This window comes from Hemibagrus wyckioides, linkage group LG10, assembly GCF_019097595.1.
Source record: "Hemibagrus wyckioides isolate EC202008001 linkage group LG10, SWU_Hwy_1.0, whole genome shotgun sequence".
In the NCBI taxonomy this organism is placed as follows: Eukaryota; Metazoa; Chordata; class Actinopteri; order Siluriformes; family Bagridae; genus Hemibagrus; species Hemibagrus wyckioides.
The window spans coordinates 4,454,633-4,479,226 of NC_080719.1; the positions used below are offsets into that span (position 1 = coordinate 4,454,633).

The 24,594-nt window shown below is 39.2% G+C and overlaps 1 protein-coding gene across 2 annotated transcripts in view; it reads left to right on the top strand.

Moving 5' to 3' along the window:
- Window positions 1-24,594, top strand: part of sptbn1 (spectrin, beta, non-erythrocytic 1) — an 84,212-nt gene that overhangs the window by 42,430 nt on the left and 17,188 nt on the right. For both annotated transcript variants that reach the window (XM_058401162.1, XM_058401164.1), the window contains 14 exons: window positions 4,654-4,805; window positions 15,264-15,437; window positions 15,544-15,635; window positions 16,355-16,435; window positions 16,557-16,672; window positions 17,705-17,817; window positions 17,895-18,082; window positions 18,800-18,917; window positions 19,285-19,443; window positions 19,621-19,923; window positions 20,158-20,311; window positions 20,638-21,508; window positions 22,725-22,862; window positions 23,767-24,523. In XM_058401162.1, coding sequence (XP_058257145.1) covers window positions 4,654-4,805; window positions 15,264-15,437; window positions 15,544-15,635; window positions 16,355-16,435; window positions 16,557-16,672; window positions 17,705-17,817; window positions 17,895-18,082; window positions 18,800-18,917; window positions 19,285-19,443; window positions 19,621-19,923; window positions 20,158-20,311; window positions 20,638-21,508; window positions 22,725-22,862; window positions 23,767-24,523 — 3,416 coding nt within the window. The remainder of the gene's footprint in view (window positions 1-4,653; window positions 4,806-15,263; window positions 15,438-15,543; window positions 15,636-16,354; window positions 16,436-16,556; window positions 16,673-17,704; window positions 17,818-17,894; window positions 18,083-18,799; window positions 18,918-19,284; window positions 19,444-19,620; window positions 19,924-20,157; window positions 20,312-20,637; window positions 21,509-22,724; window positions 22,863-23,766; window positions 24,524-24,594) is intronic.

The following is a 24,594-nucleotide window of genomic DNA, read 5'->3' on the forward strand; positions in this document are numbered from 1 at the left end:
TAAACATTATCAAGAACCCAAATGGCTTGCTAGTGATTTTTGACGTCTTTCACTTTCACTCTAAAATGCTAAAAATAGGTTGTGTAAACACCAGGACGGGCCTCAGCTAAATAACACAGAGACTGATTGCGGGAATGGAAGAAGTAAGGAAATCTCAGTGAACTTCGATCTTCCATAAAAGAGTCTTGAATAGAAAGTGTTGGGAAGATGACGGGCGTGTAAACTTTCATCACTAGTAGACAAAGTGATGGGAATGTATATGGAATTAGCTTTAGGCTTTTGTTATTCTCTCAAACTTCATTAAACTCCATTTTCCATACTTTTCTTAAGAAACTCTGCTTTCTATAGCATTTTAAGCACTTAAAGCACTATTTACCATGTGGGAGGAGTTTAAAAGAACAAAGCTGTGTTTATTGTGAAAGTGTCCTAACGGCTCAGTGGGGCGGATTTTAATGGTAGAGCGTCGGAGAGAGAGAGGGATGTGTTTACCTAAGGGTAGGACCAGATGCTGGCGCATTCCTGTGGCCTTCCCCGGGGTTGGGGACGGGGGCTGAGGGAAGGAACACTGCCGGCATTGTTCCCTTACCCACAATCCCATGGGGGCTCCACAAGCATCAGCGCTGGTGTTATCGGTTTACAGTAAAGCCTCAGTTTAGAGCCTTTATACTGAAACTGGGGAACAGAGTGAGATCTAAGGGAAGGGAAGGTACAGGAACGGTGGGTGATGAGGAGATACTGTTGTTATGGTGATACGGGATGGTGTGGTCAAGCGATATTGATAACAGTACAAATGTTTAGTTCCTCTTATTCAACAATTTGCCAACATTAACAAAGAACAAGTAATTTTTATCCATTTATAGTTACACTAAATGTTGTGGAATGTCCAGAAGGTTAGTTATCATTTACATTATAGTAGCTAAAAACATCCTGACCTCCTTCTCCCTAACCAGCTTCTCTTTTATCTCTCTTGAAGATAATTAGAAGGAACCGAAAAACGGGAAACCTGTAATTCTTACAGAAAACTTCACAGATTTCTTAGACTTACTGGTTTTTGGTTAAATAACAACCATAGAAATACCTGACTTAGCTGTTAACGATAGATAGACACGATATTGTTTTTATATAAACCAGTAATTTCGCTTAGAGTCAGACGTACCTCCAGAGCTCGATATATAAAAATGTCAACTTTAATGTCAAAGGTTTTAGCATTAGCTGGTGTTTAATCCTTGAACCGGCTTTTAACTAGCTGTTTTGTCTATTCCGCATCTTGTTATCAAATATCAGGAAAAGCTGAATGACAGTTTAGTCTATAAAAGCGCAGTGATATTTCCATTTCTGCCACATCATCCACCCCTTCTCACACACTCAGTGTAGATGTCAGTGCTATTGAGCTTAGCAGGAGCAGGATGAGAGATCTGGTGTGTCTTTGATGCTATACTCTGAGAGAGAGAGAGAGAGAGAGAGAGAGAGAGAGAGAGTATAGAGGTGCACACTCTCTAATGCAGGTCCTCCTGGAGGGCATTGGAACATGTGGAACATATAGACATGGAAAAGAGAGACGCATGGTCAGCATTCTGCAGCTTGTGTGTGTGTGTTTGTGTGTGTGTGTGTGTCTCAGTTTACAGCTTCCCTATAGCATTTTTCTGGCCCTCATATATCGATCACTCCACATTCTATATGCACTTCACTGCTTCCAGATGCATGTGTGTGAAAGTCAGTCACCAATATTACTATTAGTTAAGACCAATTCTTTGCATCTGCATTATGACATAATTCCATTATTATTATTATTATTATTATTATTATTATTATTGTAAATACAATAAATTGTTGTATCGTAACTATATTAGTGTATTGTGTGTATTAAATAAAACGCATAGAAAATTTTAGATGATGCCTAATGTCTTCTATATCCTTAATGAAAAGTTAATTATTGTATTAGTAATTATTATTTGAGTAATAATAATAATAATAATAATAATAATAATAAGGATAGATATTAAATGTAAACTATTAAACTAAGATTAATAATAATAATAATAATTATTATTATTTTAGTTCTTTACAATCGTTTTTACTTTAGTTCTGTGTGTAGTTGATGTGAAGTATTTTAATGTTGTATATTATTTCGTAGTTATCATTTTATTTATATAGTAATGTTTATGTTGTAACAGATTAAAATAATAATGATATAAACACTATTATCTAATGTAAATACACTAGAAAAATAGAACATAAGAAATAAGAAGAAAATTTACAGATGATGATAATAATAATAATAATGATAATAATAATAATAATAATAATTTTAGTACAAAAAGCCATTCTGTATATATATTATAAATTTTAAATAATAACAACAACAACAACAACAATAATAATAATAATAATCTGTTTAATTATTATTGTTATTTTTGTATTTTCTTTTTTTTTCTTCTTTTTTTTAGAGAAGCTTATTTTATCCTCATCCCTCATCTGACTGTGTGACTCCGTGCTCTCTGTCCACTCTCTCTGGCAGATGTGCTCTTCCTGTGTTTGCTGATTTTCTATTGTTTGGGGCCGGGCTGTCGGTTACAATGACCCCTGTCCCCCTGTCCCTGTTCGGTTTCTCATTCTGTCACTGTTTGGACTGCTGAGGGGGTTCAAGGAGAGCTGTAGTCATCCTGTCTTCTTTCGATCACAGGGGGTCTTGTCAGGAAAGAATCTAAAGGGGGAGAACAATCAAACGAGACGCTTACGTCTGTTCAGGGACGAGGAATGCAATAACAGGAAAATTGGGTGGATTATAAATAAGCTCTTGTTTGAATGTGTGCATGTGCATGGTGAGGTCAGAGGCGTGGCGAGGACAGCTGTCCGGTGGTTTTATATGACGGATATATAAGGTGGTGAAAATGTTGTTTATTGAAAAACAGAGTCGATGGAATAGAAACTGATTTTATTTAACATCTGGATGGTTGGACATAATGTTACCTCCACAGCTCAGACCAAGGGTCAACAACAGAAAAAATGACCAAACACAGTCCTAAATACAGGGGTGCAGATCTTTACGGTTTAGCCAGGACTCTTATCTTTGCGGATACAGAAGCTCAAGCAAACATTCACTGGTGTAAAGGCTAATTCAAGGAATGGGAAAAGATCCACGACGTAACACAGGCATCCGTCTCTTGTAGTGGTTACTTTTCATTCACACCGACTTTATCTAGTGAACTTTGGAATTCATAAACCTTTGTCTTGTGAGGCTAAAGGAAAAAGCAGGCTCTGGACTCTCTAGTTGGTCTGCCATCCGCTGAAACCAACATACACAAACATTTTTTGTGGTAAAATTCTGCAGCAAATATGTTTTTTTTTTCCTAAAATAGAAATAAACCAATCACAAGCCAGACCTCCTCCGCCATTAATATTTATAGCATTTGGTAGACGCCTCTTCCAGAGTGACTAAGTGCTTTGAAGTCTCCTTTAAAAACTTAAGAATAGCATGAAGTTAAAGCAAAGTTACAAAGGAATTAATAGGAAAAAAGGATTTTTGGTTTCTTCTTTAGTGCTTGTTAATTTGCTTGGATATGTATTTGTTTAGTTATTGTTGCTATCTGGCATCAGAAAATTGTAGGCTAGGTGATAGATCAGTTTAGGGATCAGGAAAGGTTTCAGGTAGAAAACAACAGTAGGGTTTAGAAGGTTTACACATACAGTGGAACCTCAGCATGCGAATGCCCTCTCTTACGAATTTTCACCTTAAGAATTGAAATTTTGCAAGACATTGGCATCAGCATATTAAGCACTTTCCACATACAAACAAGCCCAAACTGAACACCAGCTAAGTCGCGCGTACGTTCAGGAGCTGTTGACAGATTGATGGCTTGGGTGGTCTGTTCTATTTTTAGCCCAAGCTTGGTGGCACGACAAAAAAAAAAAAAAAAAATTTGTTTTGCGATACAAATTTTCACCTTATGAATTCAGATCGAATTAAATTTGTATGCCGAGGTTCCACTGTAAATTATTTTTTCAATATTTCAACATAAAGTACTAATGAGGTCCAGTGATGGTGCTTTGAGCTTTTGAGCTAGCTTACGCGAAAGATATGTGAACGCTAATGTGGTACAAACGGTAATAAATATGAGCTGACAAATCTGTATAACACTAGCTTTATTCCAATGTATTTTTAAGGTAACCAAACTAGCCAACCTTTAGCATGGACAAAATGCTTGTATTACTAACTTAAGAAGTTTCAAAATCATACGTACGTATAGAAAAGTACATAGAGAGGGAAAGCTCTGAAAACTCAGGAGGGATATAACGATAGTAAAAGCACCATGATACTTTATGACAGGACAAACATCTGAGTATAATAAAGAAACGAATCAGCGGCTAATTCAAATCAAAACAAAACAGGTGAATACAATCAGGGAAGAAACCAATAACTTAGGTAGACAGAGACAGCACCAAAATAGAGACCAAAACAAAAGCACATGGAACGAGAGCGAATCCATGACCGTTGTGAAATAACAACATGTGCTAGTTAGAAATGTTGGATGGCAACAGTTGCTAAGCAGTGATTGGAACAAAAACCGGCCAGTTCATCCATTTCAAATGATTTACAAGATGACAAACACCAGACTTCTCTTTCTAACGTTGTCTTTTTTTCCCATCCCGTAGATGAACGTGAAGCGGTACAGAAGAAGACCTTCACGAAATGGGTGAACTCCCACCTGGCACGGGTCTCCTGCCGCATCACAGACCTGTACATGGATCTGCGGGATGGACGCATGCTCATCAAGCTCCTGGAGGTGCTGTCTGGAGAGAAGCTGGTGAGTTTGCCCGTGACATCAACTTCCAGAAACACGACCACACATGCTTACACTAGCTAATACCAAAATCACTGATGGATTTAACTCTTTTCCCCTAGAGGGCAAAAATGGAGTTTGCTCCTGTTTTGTTGTGTTCATGTTGAGCATTGAATGTCTTTATCATGTTCCACTCCACAGTGGTGCTTAATATGAAGCTCATATAAAAGTAGGCACTCAGGACTTTAAGAATTTGTAGTGTTTTATATCTGTTTTCCCTAGCCTACTAGGGGCAATATATTCATAGAAAAGTTCAAAAGAAACAAAAATGCTTATTTTTTCCACACAAATGATTGTATCTTCAAAGTAAATGTTGATATCAAACCCATTTCTGCTGTCTGAGATGCTCCAAGTGCTTATTTATCTAAGAAGCAGCTCAAATTTGATCTTCAGCCACTGAAATTCTGTGTAAGGTTATCCAACAGAGGGAAAAACACACGTCTAAAACACACTGAAAGCCAACTGAGTCCTGACTCGTGGCAAACAAAATCATTCATCTGTTTCTACTGATCGAAAATGTCCCGTTAAGTCTATTTCCATTGCGCCAGCGAAATCGAACGCCAGTGTACCGGTAAAACAAAAAAGGGTTAAACCAAAGCTCCAGTGCGAATGAAAGTTATGATATACTTTGGATCCAGTTGTGATTTGTTCAGTTTTTGACACTTGCTGACGTTCGCTCTCAGCAAGATAAACTCTGGGCTTCCAAATAATCGGTAACTTCAGTGCCTTCACTTTCATCCCAGATGATTAAGTATATGCGTCATCTGATTACACACAGTATAATATCCTGCCTTCAGGCACACATAGAGTAGCTGGAATAGTCATCAAGGAAGTGAGCCAGTTTTGTTCAAGCAGGTTTTGGTATCCTCAGGTCTACCTTGAATCCAGAACCAAAGGCTTATAGCTTGGTCTTAAAGACACTTCTTTCCTTCCTCTTATGTAGTCAATCTTGTTTAGCTTTGTATTAGAGCTATATGACTAATGATTCGAACAATTAAGGCTAGATTATAGCCTCAAGTTTAACAATTTAATACACAATTTCATTGAACTGCGGTATAAATCAAATTCAAACCGCATTATATAAGGAATAAAACACTTTGTCGGAAAATTTATGTATTACACAGTACAGTGAAACCTCGGCATATGAATACCCTTTTCTTTTTTTTTTAAGAATTTTCACCTTCAGAATTGAAATTTGGAAGAAATTTGCATCAGCATACGTAGCATTTTCAGCATACAAACGAACTGAATCGAACACCGGCGCATGTACGTCCAGGACCCGTTCAAAACTTGTTAGCGTCAGTGGAAAGCCAAGCGAAGACAACCAAAGAGAGTTTATGAATTTTACGAATTTTTTCCAGTCAGCAAAATCTGTTTCAAAAGACTCAACCCACGATACCAGCGTTTCCTTCGCCATGCGTTCAAAAGCTAGTTGATTTTTCGGCCGTTTCTTTGTTGACAGATTGCTGGCGTGGGTGGTCTGTTCTATTTTTAGCCCAAGCTTGGTGGCAGGACTTCCTGTGAGGAGCCTTGACATGGAATGCTTGGCTTGGGTCAGTTCTTTGTAAGCAGCCATACAGTTTACATACGCTTCGTATTGGTCATATTTGTGGTTGGCTGGAACGGATTATCTACATTTACATTATTTCTTATGGGAAAATTCGTCTCGCAATAGAAATTTTCACCTTAAGAACTCGCCTCCAGAGCATATTAAATTCGTAAGCCTAGGTTCCACTGTAGTTATAGCAGTGACGATGACAAATCACACCTTTATCCATTTATTGTTACATTTAATGCTATGGAACATCTGTGAAATGAGTTAGTTCCTGTTACCTGTTCTTTTAATAGCAGCTATAAACAGCCTGACTCATCTGTCCTGAAACCTTTCCCATGTCTGAATAGGAAAGTCTACTGCATTTGAACCACAACATTTCATATCTAGTAAAGAAAATTTTCTGGAGTTAATTTTCTCGGAATACCGGAATGACTAGCTCTTCACGTAAACATATTTAAAAATGAATAATATGCTGAAGTTTTCCATTAAGACACATTTATTTAGCCTTTAAACGACGACGTTCCCGGTGTCAGCACTCCGACATGGTTAGCACAGAATTTCTCCATCATAGATTTCGCATTATCTCTTATTAGCAGTCGGCCTTGAAAGTGGACACAAAGCAAAGCTCACAGTCTCGTTAATCTGAAGGCCTGTTAACTCCTTCTGGTTCTTCCTTCAGCTTAATAGAACTAGAAAACTGACTGTCGATAAGTAGTATGAAAAAGACAGATAAAAAGGTAGGAAGTTAGTAAATAATCACGTTACAGTTTGAGGTTCATTCACATTTATAAAATAGCATGAAGAAAATAAGCAGGTTTTGAAAGATGGCTGCCAATCCCATCACACACACTCTAGAAGATTTAGATTCCAATCAGTCTGCAGTGTGTGTCTGGGGGAGGAAACCAGAGTACTAGAACAAAAACCCCGAAACACAGGGAGATTCCACAGATGCAGGATGGAGGCGAAGTGTGAAACAAACACAATGTCCTCCATCCATACTAGTGTTAATATTCTGGTAACTTACTTACATATTGTGTAACACCTACTATCCTAAACTAAAAATATCTTTATTGCTAATACTACTGTTAACATTTAGTACTTTTTAGTAAACATGAATCATATTAGCCATCGTTCATCCCAAGCAACAGTTGAAATGAAACTTCAGTGACGGTATGAGGATGAACTCATCTTTATCACACCACCTCGTTTAACCTAAGCGCTATTTTCCCCTCTGAGTTAAATACAAGAGCCTCATATGAGTCAGATGTTGAGTAATAGCAGACGTGAGTGCTGCACAACTGTGTGCAACTGTATCATACGGCGTTCACACATACTCTCCCTATCGTCCTCAAGGTTCCTGATTAGATATCTGCTCTCTCAGGCAAACAGCAAAGGAAACACAGTATCCACAAACTCAAGGCTACATCTGACAGGCTCGCTGCTAGAGCTTAAATATAGCCAGATCATGTTTTTACGGCTTCCTTCCTCAGTTGTTTTTAATCTAAAAAAAATAAAAAATTGTGTAGTTTATAGATATGTATTACTCAGTTTCTTAAAGCATAATTTATAATTAAAGCATGATTCCTTATTAATTAAAGCAATTCATTCCTTTGTAGGCATTTTTTTCTTTTGTTTTTAATTGTTGAGCGTTGGCTAAAAACTAAATAAAATAATAAAATACGCCTGTTGTAACAGATGTTAGTAGTGCAGCCTGGTGGGAAGAACTTACTATAATATTTATTTTTAAACCACAGCAAACTAATAAGAGTTATTTTTAATTATTTAAAGACTGACGTGATATTTTTATCCATTAATAGTTGCATTTTATGTCTACAGACTGTACGCAACTGTATGGTCCTTCCATTAAATATTAAATAATTTTCTACTTACAAAAATCTTCATCAGTTTTTATTAGATATACGTTTAATTATTTTAAAAATAAAGATTAATGTAATTTTGTGTTGGGTTTTTTTCCCCCACAATTTGTCCAATTCGAGCAGTACACAGAAACAAAAGGTCTTTAATGAACATTTTTCATCTTCAACTCTAATTAATCACAGATTGGATGGCTGTAAAAGAAGAAAGCAATTAATGCTGAACAGGAAGAGGTTCAGCCGAGCGAGTCGTCGCTTCACCCTTGAGGCCCGGATCGGTTTACCGACTCTGGGAAAGCACCTACATAACATCCTTCCGTAGCGCTGTCATGGATTTGTAGTGCTGACATTCAATCTCAGCGTACAGCAGGTTCATTCACCTGTAATGGGCTCGTTTACATCGCTGCACTTCCTAACTCTACAGCTCGGTGTACTCGAGTTTCAAAGAGACTGAAGAACCAACAGTGAGCTGCTCACAGTGACTGACTTTTACTACGATTTGCTACGATTCATTTCAAACTGCTTTAGCGTCCAGTTTTTCAGGACAGAACAGAAACAAGAGTCATCTGTAGATATGTCACTCAGAATGAGTGTTAGTGTGTAGAAGTTCTGTGTAGAAGTGAGACAGCTTTAGTGGATTGAAAACCATCTGATGTTAGGAAACAAGCGCAGATTTCTTCAGTCTTCTTGATCTGATGCAGTAACGTGTATTTATAAGCTTCTCCTCCAACTCGGCCTTCGACAGATATCTCAATCTTAGTGTCCATGAATGGCAAAGACAGAGAAAGACTTAAAAGATTTTCACTACTTAAGAAGACATTGACCCTGGCGATTTCTCCATTTCTCCTTCATAATTTACCTGTAAAGGTTTTTCCCCCTGTTTGCATCTTGCTTACTTGCTGAATGAATGTACACATGAATTGTGTGGTTCTGATCTTAGTAAAAAAATTCATGGATCATTTGAATGAAGCATGTTTGCCTAAAACCTCCAGGGTAGGAGCTCAAGTCCCCTCTCCGTCATGTGTGTGTGGAGTTCGCATGTTCTCCTTGTGCCTCGGGGGTTTCCTCAGGGTGCTCTTTACCTGCCTTGTGTCCTGAGTCTCTTGAGATATGCTCCAGGTTCCTTGAGAACCTCAGTAGGATAAGTGGTGTAGAGGATGGATGGATGGATATTTTGAATAAGAGAATAAACTAATCTCTGAATAATAGGTTTAGTTGTGCTGCTTTGTAGAAAGTTATGAAGTTGTGATGGGTTTTTTCCCATTTTTCTGGGCTTAGCTAGCTAAATAGTCTCACAGAATCTTCGTCCATTTGCTTAACTATTAAATCCTATAATTTTTTATATAATAACAAACCAAAACAAAACAAATTTTTCCATAAGAAATAATGTAAATGCAGATAATCCACCCAAAATTATGACCAATACGAAGCGTATGTAAACTGTACGGCTGCTTACAAAGAACTGACCCAAGCCAAGCATTCTGTGTCAAGGCTCCTCACAGGAAGTCGTGCCACCAAGCTTGGGCTAAAAATAGAACAGAATGCCCACACCACACAATCGGTCTACAGAAAAAGACGCACGAAAAATGACCTAGCATTTGAACGCATGCTGAAGGCAACGTTAGTATCGTGGGTTGACTCGAATCAGCTTTCACTGACTGAAATTTTTTTTGTAAAATTCGTTTGGCTTCACTTGGCTTTCCACTGACGCAAACAAATTTTAAACGGCTCCTGGACGTATGAGCAAATTAGCTGGCGTTCAGTCCGGTTCATGTGCCGAAAGTGCTCTGTATGCCGATGCAAATTTCAATTCTTCAGGTGAAAATTCATAAGGGAGGGCATTCGTATGCTGAGGTTCCACTCTATATTACCCTCTGTAGTAATGGTCTCAGTCCTGGAATTAGTGCTCTAGTCTTAGTGTATGTAGAAAGTAGAACTCCAGATGACATACAGCCTTCACTCTGGACTCTTTAATGGAATGGTTTTATATAAAACCTGAAACACTTGCTCCATACACTGTACAGAACCTCAAGCTGCTAAAGAGAAAATTTTGAAGGGATCATTGAGGTTTGTCCAAATTAGATGGTACTTTGTAGATGTTATGAGTAAACTGTAGTGTGTTATGAGTAAATAGTCAGTAGTATTGACCAGAGTGAAACTCCTCCCTCTTACTGAAGTGTTTCATCATTTCACTTTTTCACGAATTGAATCAACTATTCTATATCTTTTCTGAAACACAACTAATTTCAAAACATCTCGCAGCATCATCTACACTGAGATAAAACTCTGAAAGTAATGACACCCATTTGACTTTACACAATTGTTTGAATTATAGAACCGCTTTAATATAAAGTTTTCATTGCTGTCCTAGGGTTATAAATAGAACCTTTTTTTTAGAGTAGAAAACCCCATAATCCTATATAGAACAATTTAATTTCATTAAAATATTTGTTTTAAGGAAAATATCGATTCACTGTGAAGCATGATACATTACAGTTACCTTTTTGATTTTTATATAAAACAGTTTTTTGGAGATGATTCTACTGGCCAAGTACAGAACCCCAGCATTTTACATTCTACATAGAACCAATTTTTTCTGCAATTTTCACACAGAACTTTTTTGGAATTTTTTTTAATTTATTTTTATGCATTATATTTTAATTTAATTTTATTTTATTTTTTATTTAATATTTGTTTTATTTTTTTTTATTTTTTTTTTTAAAGAAAATATACAATTGGCCAAGTACAGAACCTCAAGGTTCTCTATAAAACCCCAAGAAGATTACAGTAACCGATACAACCTTAAACCTTAAACTAACATCAGCTACTAATTTTGGAATCTGAGATATACATGAGCCTGGTGATCCACTGGATATAATTTTCTGGGGCATTTCCAAGATGGCTGCCGAGTGATATAAGGATTTTGCTTAGATTTAGTCCCTCCTCCTATAAATGTCACTCATCATCATTTTAGCAAGCACTCCCCATTGTATTTATCTGTAATGTAAGGTTGTTGTCTGTTGTGTTTAGTGACTCCACTGAAAAATGCTGATGTCATCGTGGAGAAGGCGTGCTGTGTGTGTGTGTGTGTGTGTGTGTGTATGTAAGCCATGTGTATTTCAAAGAGACATAATGCCACTGCAGTGTGTGTGCATGAGTGTGTGTGTGTGTGTGTGTGTTTGTGTGTGTGAGACTGTCTGTGTTTGTCTGCATGAGGTCTCCTTACACACTCAGCGCACGCAAGGAAGATACCACCCACGCCTCTAACGCAGGGACGCAGACTAGCATTCTGTCTAGCATTCTAGCAGATTGCCGCCAACTCTCTCTTTGCCGATCACGTGCTAGCTGAAATACCCGTCAGGTTCTGTCCTCAAGGGACTCGTAGCATCTACCACCACTTCGCCCTCCACACCATCCCCCACATCCAGCCTCCATTACTTCATTCCCGTCTCTCTCTCTCTCTCTCTCTCTCTCTCGACGCAGCGACCACGCCTCAGTACAAAGTCTCCTCGTCCATCATATCCCAGTGCACACGCCTCTGACGCCACCCAGTTACTCATTCACTCACACTCCGGGTTAGAAACCCAAGCGTTTTTGTTTTTTTTTTATCTCCGAGAAACGGCGCATTCGACATTTCCCCGAATTCTTACACGATAAATCTAACAACAGAGACAGAGTGGAGTGGGGGAAAAAACCTCATGTTTCACAAAGGACACGTTTATAATCCCTACTTAGAGCAGGACATTCCATCCGAAAGTGTCTCAATCTATCTTGCGCATTGACACTTTGCTTTTCCTGTGAGAGCCGCTCTTGTCCGTCGTGCGTGTCAGAATAGAAACAGAATAGAGCCCAGTCTGTCCTGAAGGCCACGGTACATCATTAACTCGAGCTCCAGTCCCACGTTCCCGCAGGAAAGGAGTCGGAGTGGGATACTGCAGCCTGTCATGTTAGCCTGTACAGCTCTGTCAGCACTGCACCTGTGTCTGGACTGAAATGTGTCATCTGGGGACTTTAGTTTGGCTTTTAAAACAAAGCTAATGTAACTAAAGACAGATTTTTATAGCAGTACAGAACTTGAACTCTGTTTCACTTGAAGCATTGCTAGTGTTCTTTCGATTCATAACAAACAGGTGACAAATTAAAGGGAGAAAAACACTGGTTCTGGTTTTTGGGGGGAGGTTCTTAAGAGATACTTTCGTTCATTACTGCAAAAAAGTTCATCATCTTTCTCTCCTGGTGGGCGTGGTCACTTAGACGTCCCCACTCGTAGCACACAAAAGCTCACTGAGTGATATGATGATGATGATGATGACGATGATGCTGAAGAGATTTTGGAACGATGTATTAGACAGCACTCTTCGCCACAAAAGCTCACTGAGTGTGATGATGATGATGGTGATGATGATGATGAAGAGATTTTGGGACGATGTATTAGACAGCACTCTTCGCCACAAAAGCTCACTGAGTGATATGACGATGAGTATGAGGATGATGATGCTGATGATGAAGAGATTTTAGGAAGGATGTATTAGACAGCACTCTTTACCACAAAAGCTCACTGATTGATATGATGACAAGGATGATGATGATGATGATGATGATGATTAGATTTTGGAGTGATGTATTAGACAGCACTCTTTACCACAAAAGTTCACTGAGTAATGAGGATCATGAGGATGATGAGGATGATGATGATAAGGATGATGAGGATGAGGATGATATTTGGGATTGACATATTAGACAGCACTCTTTACCACAAAAGCTTACTGAGTGATGATGATGATGATGATGATGATGATGATGATGATGAAGAGATTTTGGAATGATGTATTAGACTACACTCTTTACCACAAAAGTTCACTGAGTGATATGATGATGATGACGAAGATGATGATAATGAGAAGGAGGAGAAGAATAAGGATGATGATGATAATGAGACTTTGGAACGATGTATTAGACAGCACTCTTTACCACAAAAGCTCACTGAGTGATATGATGATGATGAAGATGATGCGGATGATGATAAGGAGGAGGAGGAGGATGAGGATGTTAAGGATGAGGATTATGAGGAGGGGGAGGAGGTTGATGATGATGATGATAAGGATGAGGATAATGAGGATAATTATGATGATGATGATGATGAGATTTTTGACCAATGTATTAGACAGCACTATTTACTACAAAAGCTCACTGAGTAATGATGATGATGATGAGGAGGAGGATGATGATGATGATGATGATGAGGATGATAAGGATGAGGATGATGATGAGGAGGAGGAGGTTGATGATGATGATGATGATGAGACTTTGGAACGATGCATTAGACAGCACTCTTTACCACAAAAGCTCACTGAGTGATATGATGATGATGATGATGAGGAGGAGGAGGAGGAGGAGGAGGATGATGATGATGATGAGGATGATAAGGATGAGGATGATGATAAGGAGGAGGAGGTTGATGATAATGATGATGATGATGATGATGATGATGAGACTTTGGAACGATGTATTAGACAGCACTCTAACACAAAAGCTCACTGAGTGATATGATGATGATGATGAGGAGGAGGAGGAGGAGGAGGATGATGATGATGAGGATGATAAGGATGAGGATGATGATAAGGAGGAGGAGGTTGATGATGATGATGATGATGATGATGATGATGATGATGAGACTTTGGAACGATGTATTAGACAGCACTCTTTAACACAAAAGCTCACTGAGTGATATGATGATGATGATGATGAGGAGGAGGAGGAGGAGGATGAGGATGTTAAGGATGAGGATTATGAGGAGGGGGAGGAGGTTGATGATGATGATGATAAGGATGAGGATAATGAGGATAATTATGATGATGATGATGAGATGTTTGACCAATGTATTAGACAGCAATATTTACTACAAAAGCTCACTGAGTGATGATGATGATGACGATGAGGAGGATGATGATGAGGATGATAAGGATGAGGATGATGATAAGGAGGAGGAGGTTGATGATGATGATGAGATTTTGGAGTGATGTATTAGACTGCACTATTTACTGCAAAAGCTCACTGAGTGATATAATGATGATGAGGATGAGGATGAAGAGATGGAGCAATGTATTAGACAGAACTCTTTACCTTTGTCTCTAATACACCTAATGAAATTATCTTTTGGAAGAACTTTGATCTTCGCTCCAGTGAAGCTTCAGAGATGTGTAGAATCTTTACCAAAGCTGCCCTGGTGGCCAGCACCATCATTATCCACTCTAATTGTTTTTCCTTTCATTTGTCAGTTGTCTGGATGATATTCTTAACTTTTGTGTAACGATTTCTGGAGATCCGAGAAACCATTTGTCCAAATGTTCTACAAATAAAAATATACCAGTGTTTCAAAGCTACACTTCACTTCCAGAATGTAACACAAGTGGTTCATGATCTCATGGATAAACACACATATCTGCTTAGTAGTGATCTTGGACAGACCTCTTACATAAGTACCATTTTAAATATTTCTCTTGGGCAGAATGGATAATAAATTGTAATGTGTTCGTCACACTTTTGTGATAAAATACTGATTTCAGAATATCAGCCAAAACCAGATCAGATACTGGACCAATAAAAATAGTGTCTGCTGCGTAGTACTTCTGATGGCGGTTTGCTGCTTTAGGTTTGCGTTGTGTCAAGAGTTACACCATAGTGCTGTTGAATTTTGAATTCTGATTGGTCAGAAGGCATTTCTATAGTAACATCCTCACTGGGACTGTATGGATGTGAAACTAATAATAAACTCATTTATGATGAGGAATTTGTAGTAAGGCGATGTTTATTTATGGAAGGAGTCTCCAGTTTCAATTTCAGTCAGCAGATTTTCTGCGGAAACAGGAAAAAATGGTTCCTTTTTTTAATCCCCTTTCCCCCCCAACATCCATGAGCTCCTTCGTTCAGCTTTGAGACATTAGGAATTGTTTAATAATCAAGAGATCATTAATAATCATTTGTCATTTGCAGCCCAAACCCACAAAGGGCCGAATGCGAATCCACTGTCTGGAGAATGTGGATAAAGCCCTGCAGTTCCTCAAGGAGCAACGCGTCCATCTGGAGAACATGGGCTCCCATGACATCGTCGACGGCAACCATCGCCTCACGCTCGGCCTCATCTGGACCATCATCCTCCGCTTCCAGGTCTCCTAAAGATAATCGCCCTCTGTTTTAATCTCAGTAATATGCATATATATATATATATATATATTCTGAGCCTTTATGTTAAATTGTAATGTGTGTGCAACAGATCCAAGACATCAGCGTTGTAACAGAAGACAATAAGGAGAAACGCTCGGCTAAAGACGCTCTGCTCCTGTGGTGTCAGATGAAGACGGCAGGGTGAGTGGCGACTATAAACCAAATGAAGACAGGATCGTTCTATTAGGATTTTTTTTAATTACTAATTAATAAAGCTGGGAGTTGTAGTCATTTAAATTATTTAACATGTTAATATTGAATATTTAATATATTAATTATTTGGCATGTAACAAATTATTTCATCATTTAATAATTCATTGTTTTACATAATTTATTATTTTATATATTATAATTATAATTATATTATATATTTTATATATTTAATTATTTTCCTTTCTCAATTTTTTGCCATGTTACCAACTGCTTAATTTTTCTTATTTGTTTATTTGTTAGTTTGGTTAGTTGGCTGTTTGGTTGTTTTCCTGTCTCTGTCTGTTTTTTGTTTGGTTGTTTGTTTTGTTTGTTTTGTTAGTTAGTTGGGTGTTTCTCTGTCTGTCTGTTTGTATTTTGTTTGTTTGTTTTGTTTGTTTGGTTAGTTGGTGAGTTGTTTGATTGTCTGTCTGCCTGTTTGTTTGTTTGTTTGTTTGTTTAACTACATAGTTTTGAGGGCAGTTCTTTTTTGAAGCCTGTATATTTGAATTTATTTTAGACCAATTTCCAGGCAAATTTGTAGGCTTTTTGTTCGAGTCTCTGGACTCAATAATACACAGAGTAAGTCGTGTGTTGGTCCAGGAGCAGATGTGTAGCTTATCGAGCAAACGTTTGTGTATCTGATCTGAGCTTTATGTATTTCTTCACAGCTATCCAAATGTCAACATCCACAACTTTACCACCAGCTGGCGCGACGGAATGGCCTTCAACGCCCTCATTCACAAACACAGGTAGAAACTCCGCACTGCCACCAGCTTACAGTTTCAGTTCTTGGCTCAGTTTGTCCAGCATTTGGCTCCCATCCTGTGTTATCTGACGCTCCATGAAACCTGTGTCTTTCTTTGCTCACAGGCCGGATCTTATTGATTTTGACAAGCTGAAGAAGTCCAATGTTCACTACAACCTGCAGAATGCCTTCAATTTGGCTGAGCAACACCTGGGACTCACTAAACTGCTCGATCCCGAGGGTGAGATCCTCATCTTAGACTTTATATCAGGAGCTGACTTCTGATGAGCAGCTTTTTACACAGCGATAATACTTTACTATGAAAAACGTTAGTAGCAGATTAGCAGTTTCAGTTCATAGTGCCACCATAGGACTATAAATCAAATGATGACGATTTTTTGTTTGTTTATGATTATAAAAACATAAATCTTGGTCATGTAGTCATTTTTAATATTTTGATTATATTTTTTATTTTGAATTTTTTTTCTCTCATTTTGCTACTTTTTTTAAATTTTATTCTTTATTTTTATTTTATTTTTTTATTTTTATTTTTTGGCTTACTTTAACAAAGCCTGACAAATATATTTTGGACCAATTCTGTTTTTTAATTTAAAAAAAAAATGAGAAAGGCAAAGAAAAGTGGTATTATTATTTTAGTGTATATTATATATTATATTATATTATATTATATTATATTATATTATATTATATTATATTATATTATATTATATTATATTATATTATATTATATTTTTAATAATAATTTTCTAAAAAAAAAAAAAAATCCTGATCTTAGAAGTGAGTAAATTTATTAAGAAACCAGAAAGTACAAAGATTCTTTCATAAAAATATAAATAAAAACTATTACAGAAAACTATTACATCATATTTTTTTACGAGCCCACAGTACAAATCACAGTGCAGGCTGTTACTATAGAAACAGTAACATAATAGAGCAATAGAGCGCGTTAATATAGTTATATATAAATGGGGTTTTTTTTTTCAGTCTGCTTTTACAGAAAAATAAAGCAACACCTTCATCAGATTTGCTTTATTAAAATTAAAATTACCATTTAGGGAAAATCTGGATGGTAGGCACTAAAACAGCTGAAAGATTTCCAAATAAATGTTTCCTAGTAAAGCAGATAGAATTAACAACCAGTAAAACCAATAAAGCTTTTGAAAACCAGTAAAAGTGGATTTATTGGCAACGGTAGAGATGCAGCAGAATTTTTAATAACACAAATCACAATATAGTATCTTCCTTTCTTTAGATATCAGTGTGGATCATCCTGATGAGAAGTCAGTCATCACGTACGTCGTCACATACTATCACTACTTCTCCAAGATGAAGGCTCTCAAAGTGGAGGGCAAACGTATCGGCAAAGTAAGTCTTCACGCCATATTATTTACAGGTGTATCGATGTGTCGCAAAAGCAAAAACCCCTGCGTTGTCTATCCTAGGTGCTCGATAACGCCATCGAAACAGAGAAGATGATCGAGAAATACGAGTCTCTTGCGTCAGACCTTCTGGAGTGGATCGAGCAGACCATCATCATCCTCAACAACCGCAAGTTTGCTAATTCACTGGTAGGAGTTCAGCAACAGCTCCAGGCCTTCAACACGTACCGCACTGTAGAGAAACCGCCCAAGTGAGTGTTACGCTGTTTTAATTCTCCGTAATCATGGCATGTTAAATTTACACCTGAAATGAATCTTCTTGGGAGTTTATATAGAAATGTAATTGACTGTAAGTGAATGGCAAGGAGTTGAATCATTGAATCAAGTGATTCACACTGAATCAAGAAGCCTTCCCAGTGAGTGTTACATCATTCTCATTGCCCGTAATCATGTCATGTTAAATTTACACCTAAAATTAATCTTCACTGAAGATTGTATAGAAATGTAAGTGAATGACAAGGGCTTGAATCATTGAATCAAGTGATTCACACTGAATCAAGAAGCCTCCTGAGTGAGTGCTATGCCATTTTCATTGTCTGTAATCATGTCACGTTAAATTTACACCTGAAATGAATCTTCTTGGAAGTTCCTATAGAAATGTAATTGATTGTGAGTGAATGACAAGGGGTTGAATCAATGAATCAAGTGATTCACACTGAATCATGAAGCCTTACAAGTAAGCGTTATCCATTTTCGTTCTCTGTAATCATGTCACGTCAAATTTACACCCGAATTGAAATTTTTTTAGACCTGTGTATAGAAATGCAGTTGAATTTAAACGAATGGAGTTGAATCATTGAATCAAGTGAATGAAATTGAATCAAGTGATTCGAATCAGTTTTTTTTTTTTAAAATATAACGAAGTAGACATGTTGATGTCTTGGACTCTGTTTTGCCTCGTTTTTCAGGTTCACAGAGAAAGGTAACCTGGAAGTCCTTCTGTTCACAATTCAGAGCAAAATGAGAGCCAACAACCAGAAGGTTTACATGCCCAGAGAGGGCAAGCTGATCTCAGACATCAACAAGGTGAGACATGATTTTGGTAAATTTCTGCAGGAATAAAAGAGTTAGGGTGTGCTGTTTTAGGAAAGTAATCAGTGACAGGGTTGCGTTATGAAGCAGATTTAGCCAGAGTTGATTAATATCCTATAACAGCACATCATGTGTTGTGTTTTCTTTTTTCCTTTTCTTTATACTATAGCAATTTACTTCAAGTTTGTATTAGGAATCAAGTTTATTGATTTAAGTTAATAATAGCCATAAAGTTTTTCCATTTAGTCATAAGTCACTAGATATTATTATGAGTGAATGTTTGAGAGCTGGAGGCAGTTCTGCTGTTTATGGATGATGGTTGTAGTGATAGTGTTAAGCGTGTGTATATGTGTGTGTGCAGGCCTGGGAGCGTCTGGAGAAGGCGGAGCATGAGCGTGAGCTGGCTCTGAGGAACGAGCTGATTCGTCAGGAGAAGCTGGAGCAGCTGGCACGCCGATTCGACCGCAAGGCTGCTATGAGAGAAACCTGGCTCAGCGAGAACCAGCGGCTGGTGTCACAGGTAACTGTGTATGAAAAGTTTTTGCGCCCCATAATATTAATAATAACAACAGTAATAAATAACTCACAACGTCTAACACACAAAGTCTGTTCTTTCAGTGGGGGTAAATATTTTTAGTAAGCAATGCATTTTAGTCTGTAAGGAAGGAAATATCTCATCGTATCGCTCTCTTTTCAGGACAACTTTGGCGTCGACCTCCAGGCAGTGGAGGCAGCCACCAAGAAGCACGAAGCCATCGAGACGGACATCGCTGCCTACGAGGAGCGCGTGCAAGCCGTTGTAGCCGTGGCTAAAGAGCTGGAAGCGGAGAACTACCACGATATCAAGCGCATTGCGGCACGCAAGGACAACGTGCTGCGGCTCTGGGAATACCTACTGGAGCTGCTGAAGGCACGCAGGCAGAGGCTGGAGATGAACCTGGGCGTGCAGCGTGTCTTCCAAGAGATGCTCTACATCATGGACTGGATGGATGAGATGAAGGTGAAGAAAACAGGGAGGCGGGATGAAGCGTATAAGGGAAAGAGAGAGAGAGTGGGTGAAAGAGATAGTGGGAGGTTAGAAGCGAGAGAAGTGAAATTGAGAGAAGTAGAACCAGAAAGCAAAAACTTGCTCAAAATCCTGTTTCGTATTTTATTAACTGAAATATCTGATCTGTACACTGTAGCATTAATGAAAATAGTCTAAACTGTGATGATTTCTCGCCTCTCTCTACAGATGCTTCTGCTGTCTCAGGACTACGGGAAACACTTGCTGGGAGTGGAAGATCTGCTTCAGAAACACGCTCTGGTGGAGGCCGATATCGCCATCCAAGCCGATCGTGTTAGGGCGGTCAATGCCAATGCTCAGAAGTATGCTGTTGATGATGATGGTGAGGAAAAATATGGATCATTCTGGTTTTCATGCAACATTAGAGCACAATAACAACATGACTTAAGAAGCTCTGAAATGAGCAATTATTACACAAATTATTACTTACAAACATTACAGGCTAAAGAATTTGTAATCGTGTATTACCAAAAAATACAAAAAATTATGTTTTACATAATAAACATCGGTTTATGGAGCTCAACATCTCCAAGAGTTTACTCATCTCTCTGAATTTTTTTTCTTTTTTTGCTTCAAGCCACAATTTGTTATTTTTTTCTCTTCTTGTTTACCCCTTGTTTATCAACATCTTCCTTCCACTTCCTTCAGGTTACAAGCCGTGCGATCCGCAGGTGATCCGCGACCGCGTGGCTCACCTGGAGTTCTGCTACCAGGAGTTGACTCAGCTGGCGGCTGAGCGCCGCGCACGTCTGGAGGAGTCTCGCCGTCTCTGGAAGTTCTTCTGGGAGATGGCTGAGGAGGAGGGCTGGATCCGTGAGAAGGAGCAGATCCTGTCATCCGATGACGTCGGAAAGGACCTGACGGGTGCCGTGCGTTTGCTGAGTAAGCACCGGGCGCTGGAGGACGAGATGAGCGGCCGAGCCGGACACCTGCAGCACACGGTGCGTGAGGGACAGGCGATGGTTGACGCCGGGCACTTCGGAGAGGCCAAGATCCGCGAGCGCATTGCTGACGTTCAGGCTCAGTGGGCGGCGCTGGAGCGACTCGCAGCAGTCCGGAAGGCACGTCTAGAGCAAGCCTGCAGCTTGCACCAGTTCCAGGCTGATGCCGATGACGTGGATGCCTGGATGCTGGACGCTCTGCGCATCGTCTCGAGCGATGATGTTGGCCATGACGAGTTCTCCACACAGGCTCTGGTGAAGAAGCACAAGGACGCAGCGGCCGAGGTGGCCAGCTACCGACCCGTGATCGACTCACTCCATGAGCAGGCTCAGGCGCTGCCTGACGAGCTGGGCCAGTCGGCTGACATCACCGCACGCCTGTCGGGCATCGAGGAGCGCTATAAGGAGCTGGCAGAGCTCACCAGGCTGAGGAAACAAGCTCTGCAGGATGCACTGTCTCTCTATAAGATGTTCAGCGAGGCTGATGCCTGCGAGGTGTGGATCGATGAGAAGGAGCAGTGGCTCAACAGCATGGTGATTCCAGAGAAACTGGAGGACCTTGAAGTTATTCAGCACAGGTGAGGAGGGAAAGCTTGGAGGTTGCAACATGGTAGAATACTTACTTATTATATATATATATATATATATATATATATATATATATATCAAGCCTAGGCTTAGGGATATGACCATATAAGATCGATTTCTTGATAAAAAGTTTGCTTTTTTGAGATACTGTAGATATCATTTTTTTCTGACTGGATCCAGCAGATTTAATATAAAAATGTTGTATTTAGTCTAGTTCAGCTTTATAGCTTTTTACTAGAATGTGTCATTTTTTGTGTAAATATCTTATTAAGTAATGACAGATTTGCTGCATGGATTCAAACAAAACAGGACTTTCTCTAAGCATCTATTGTAATAAACATAAACAAAATTTCATCGTGTAGCTGAACATCCCATTTTTAGTTTTATATCAGCGGCCATATTGGACAACTGCATTCACCTCAGTCACAAGGGCACCCCCTTTTACCTGTACACTGGTGTTCCAGTCTGCCGGCGGAATGGAAATGGACTTTTTAATCAGTATAAACAAATGACTGTCTGATATAAAATGAGTCAGGGCTTTCAGTGTGTTTTAGACGTGGGTTTTTCCCTCTGTTGGAGAACCTTACACAGAATTTTACTGGTTGAAGTTCAAATTTGAGCTGCTTCATAGATGAACAAGCAACTTGGAGCATCACAGAGAGCAGAAATGGGTTTGATATCAACGTTTACTTTGAAGATAGGAACATTTGTATGAAAAAAATGTTCTCTATGAAAATATTGCTCCTAGTAGGCTAGGAGAAAAACAGAAATACTTAGGAAACACTACAAATTCTTAAAGCCCTGAGCGTCTTATTACATATGAGCTTCATATTGCCCACCACTGTGGAGTGGAACATGACAAAGACATTCAATTATGAACATGTACACAAACTCCATTTTTTGGCCTCTGGGAGAATTATATGAAAGACGTCACAGTGGTATACTGCAGAAAATATTTCTATGCAGAAACAGCGCATTAGGAGAGTTTAGTGCACCAGATGTCCCTGCTGAGTCACACAGAGTCTTGAGAAAACCAGAATCACGGCTAAGTATCGCTCGCTGAATATTTTCAGAAATTACACCACCTCACGACTCTTCAGAGTATCATTTCAGTCCACAATGAATCCAGTATGAACCTGTCAAGCTCCATTCTCACGTTCTCAGTGTTATTTTTCTTGTGCTGACTAAATGAATGATCTGTTCCAGGTTTGAGAGTCTGGAGCCTGAGATGAATAACCAGGCGTCCCGGGTCGCTGTGGTCAATCAGATCGCCCGGCAGCTGATGCACAGCGGACACCCCAGCGAGAAGGACATCAAGGCTCAGCAGGACAAACTGAACACCAGGCAGGTTTCAACATTTATCTCCAGGATTCACAATTCAAACGGAAGACTTTTTTCTTCAGAAACATATTATCTAATACATATTGCATATATATATATATATATATATATATATATATATATATCCCTGCAATTCAACGTGCTTTAATAAGAGACATCATATCATAAACAAAGCAGTGATATGGAAATCTAGGGGAGACTAACAGGATTTTAAAATGAAATAAAGGCTGAATATTTCAGACTAGTGATCATAGTAAAACGATTACTTTAAAATAGGAATAAAAACGGACCGCATAAAAATAAACATAAAATCCCTTACAGTGATTAAAATTCCCACAGATTAAATTTTCAGACACATTTGCGGTAAATATATCTCTAAATCTGATAAACTTTGATAAACCATTTTAGTTTACCCTTTAATGAATCATTCAATATCGGTGCGCCTAAAAATCTGCATTTCTAAAACAATATGAAACTAAATATGATTTGAAATAATTTCATTGAAGATTCTTTGTTTTGTTTTGTTTTGTTTTAATAAAAACTGACTTTTCACATCCTGTGTGCTGTGTCAAGATTCAAGGAGTAAAACTTGGTGGTTTGCTGTTACAGAAAAGTAATCAAGCATGTGGTGATGTGATGAAGCAGAGTAACAGTTATAAGAGTTATCAATTTTATTTCTACTGAAAGTAATTACATGTGGGTCTGCAGTGGAAGAAGTTCAAAAGAAAAATCGCAAAAAAATTGTCACAAAAAGTTGCAGCAATCGTAAAAAAAACCCAAAAATACAGCAAAATCCTGGAGGGACTGTAATAAAATAAAACGATGCAGCAGTTTTGTCATAACACTTTTACACAACATTATTGTAGATTTAATGAGTATGTAAATATCCACAAATTCTCCTCTGTAGGTGGAGCCAGTTCAGAGACTTGGTGGACCAGAAGAAGGAGTCGCTGAACTCAGCCCTGGGTGTCCAGAACTATCACCTGGACTGCAACGAGACCAAGTCATGGATCCGCGAGAAGACCAAAGTGATCGAGTCCACTCAGGACCTGGGTAACGACCTGACAGGAGTCATGGCATTGCAGCGCAAGCTGACGGGGATGGAGCGCGACCTGGCCGCCATCGAGGCCAAGCTGGGTGATCTGCGTGGAGAAGCCGAGCGTCTGGCAGCTGAACATCCTGAACAAGCCAAGGCTATCACCGACAGGCTGGCGGATATCGGGACAGTCTGGGAGGAGCTGAAGGACACCCTGCAGAACCGCGAGGCCTCTCTGGGTGAAGCCAGCAAGCTGCAGCAGTTCCTCCGCCAGCTGGACGACTTCCAGTCATGGCTGTCTCGCACGCAGACGGCCATCGCCTCTGAGGACATGCCCAACACCCTGGCCGAGGCTGAGAAGCTTCTCGCCCAGCACGAAGGCATCAAGCACGAGATCGACAACTATGAAGAAGACTATCAGAAGATGCGGGACATGGGCGAGATGGTGACCCAGGGCCAGACGGACGCTCAGTACATGTTCCTGAGGCAGCGGCTGCAGGCGCTGGACACCGGATGGAACGAGCTGCATAAGATGTGGGAGAACCGTCAGAACCTCCTGTCCCAGTCTCACGCCTACCAGCTGTTCCTTAGAGACACAAAGCAGGCCGAGACCTTCCTCAACAATCAGGTAATGTGCTGAGGTTTGCACTAGTAAAATATCATTTCTTCAAATCCTTTTTATTTATAATCTCATGCATT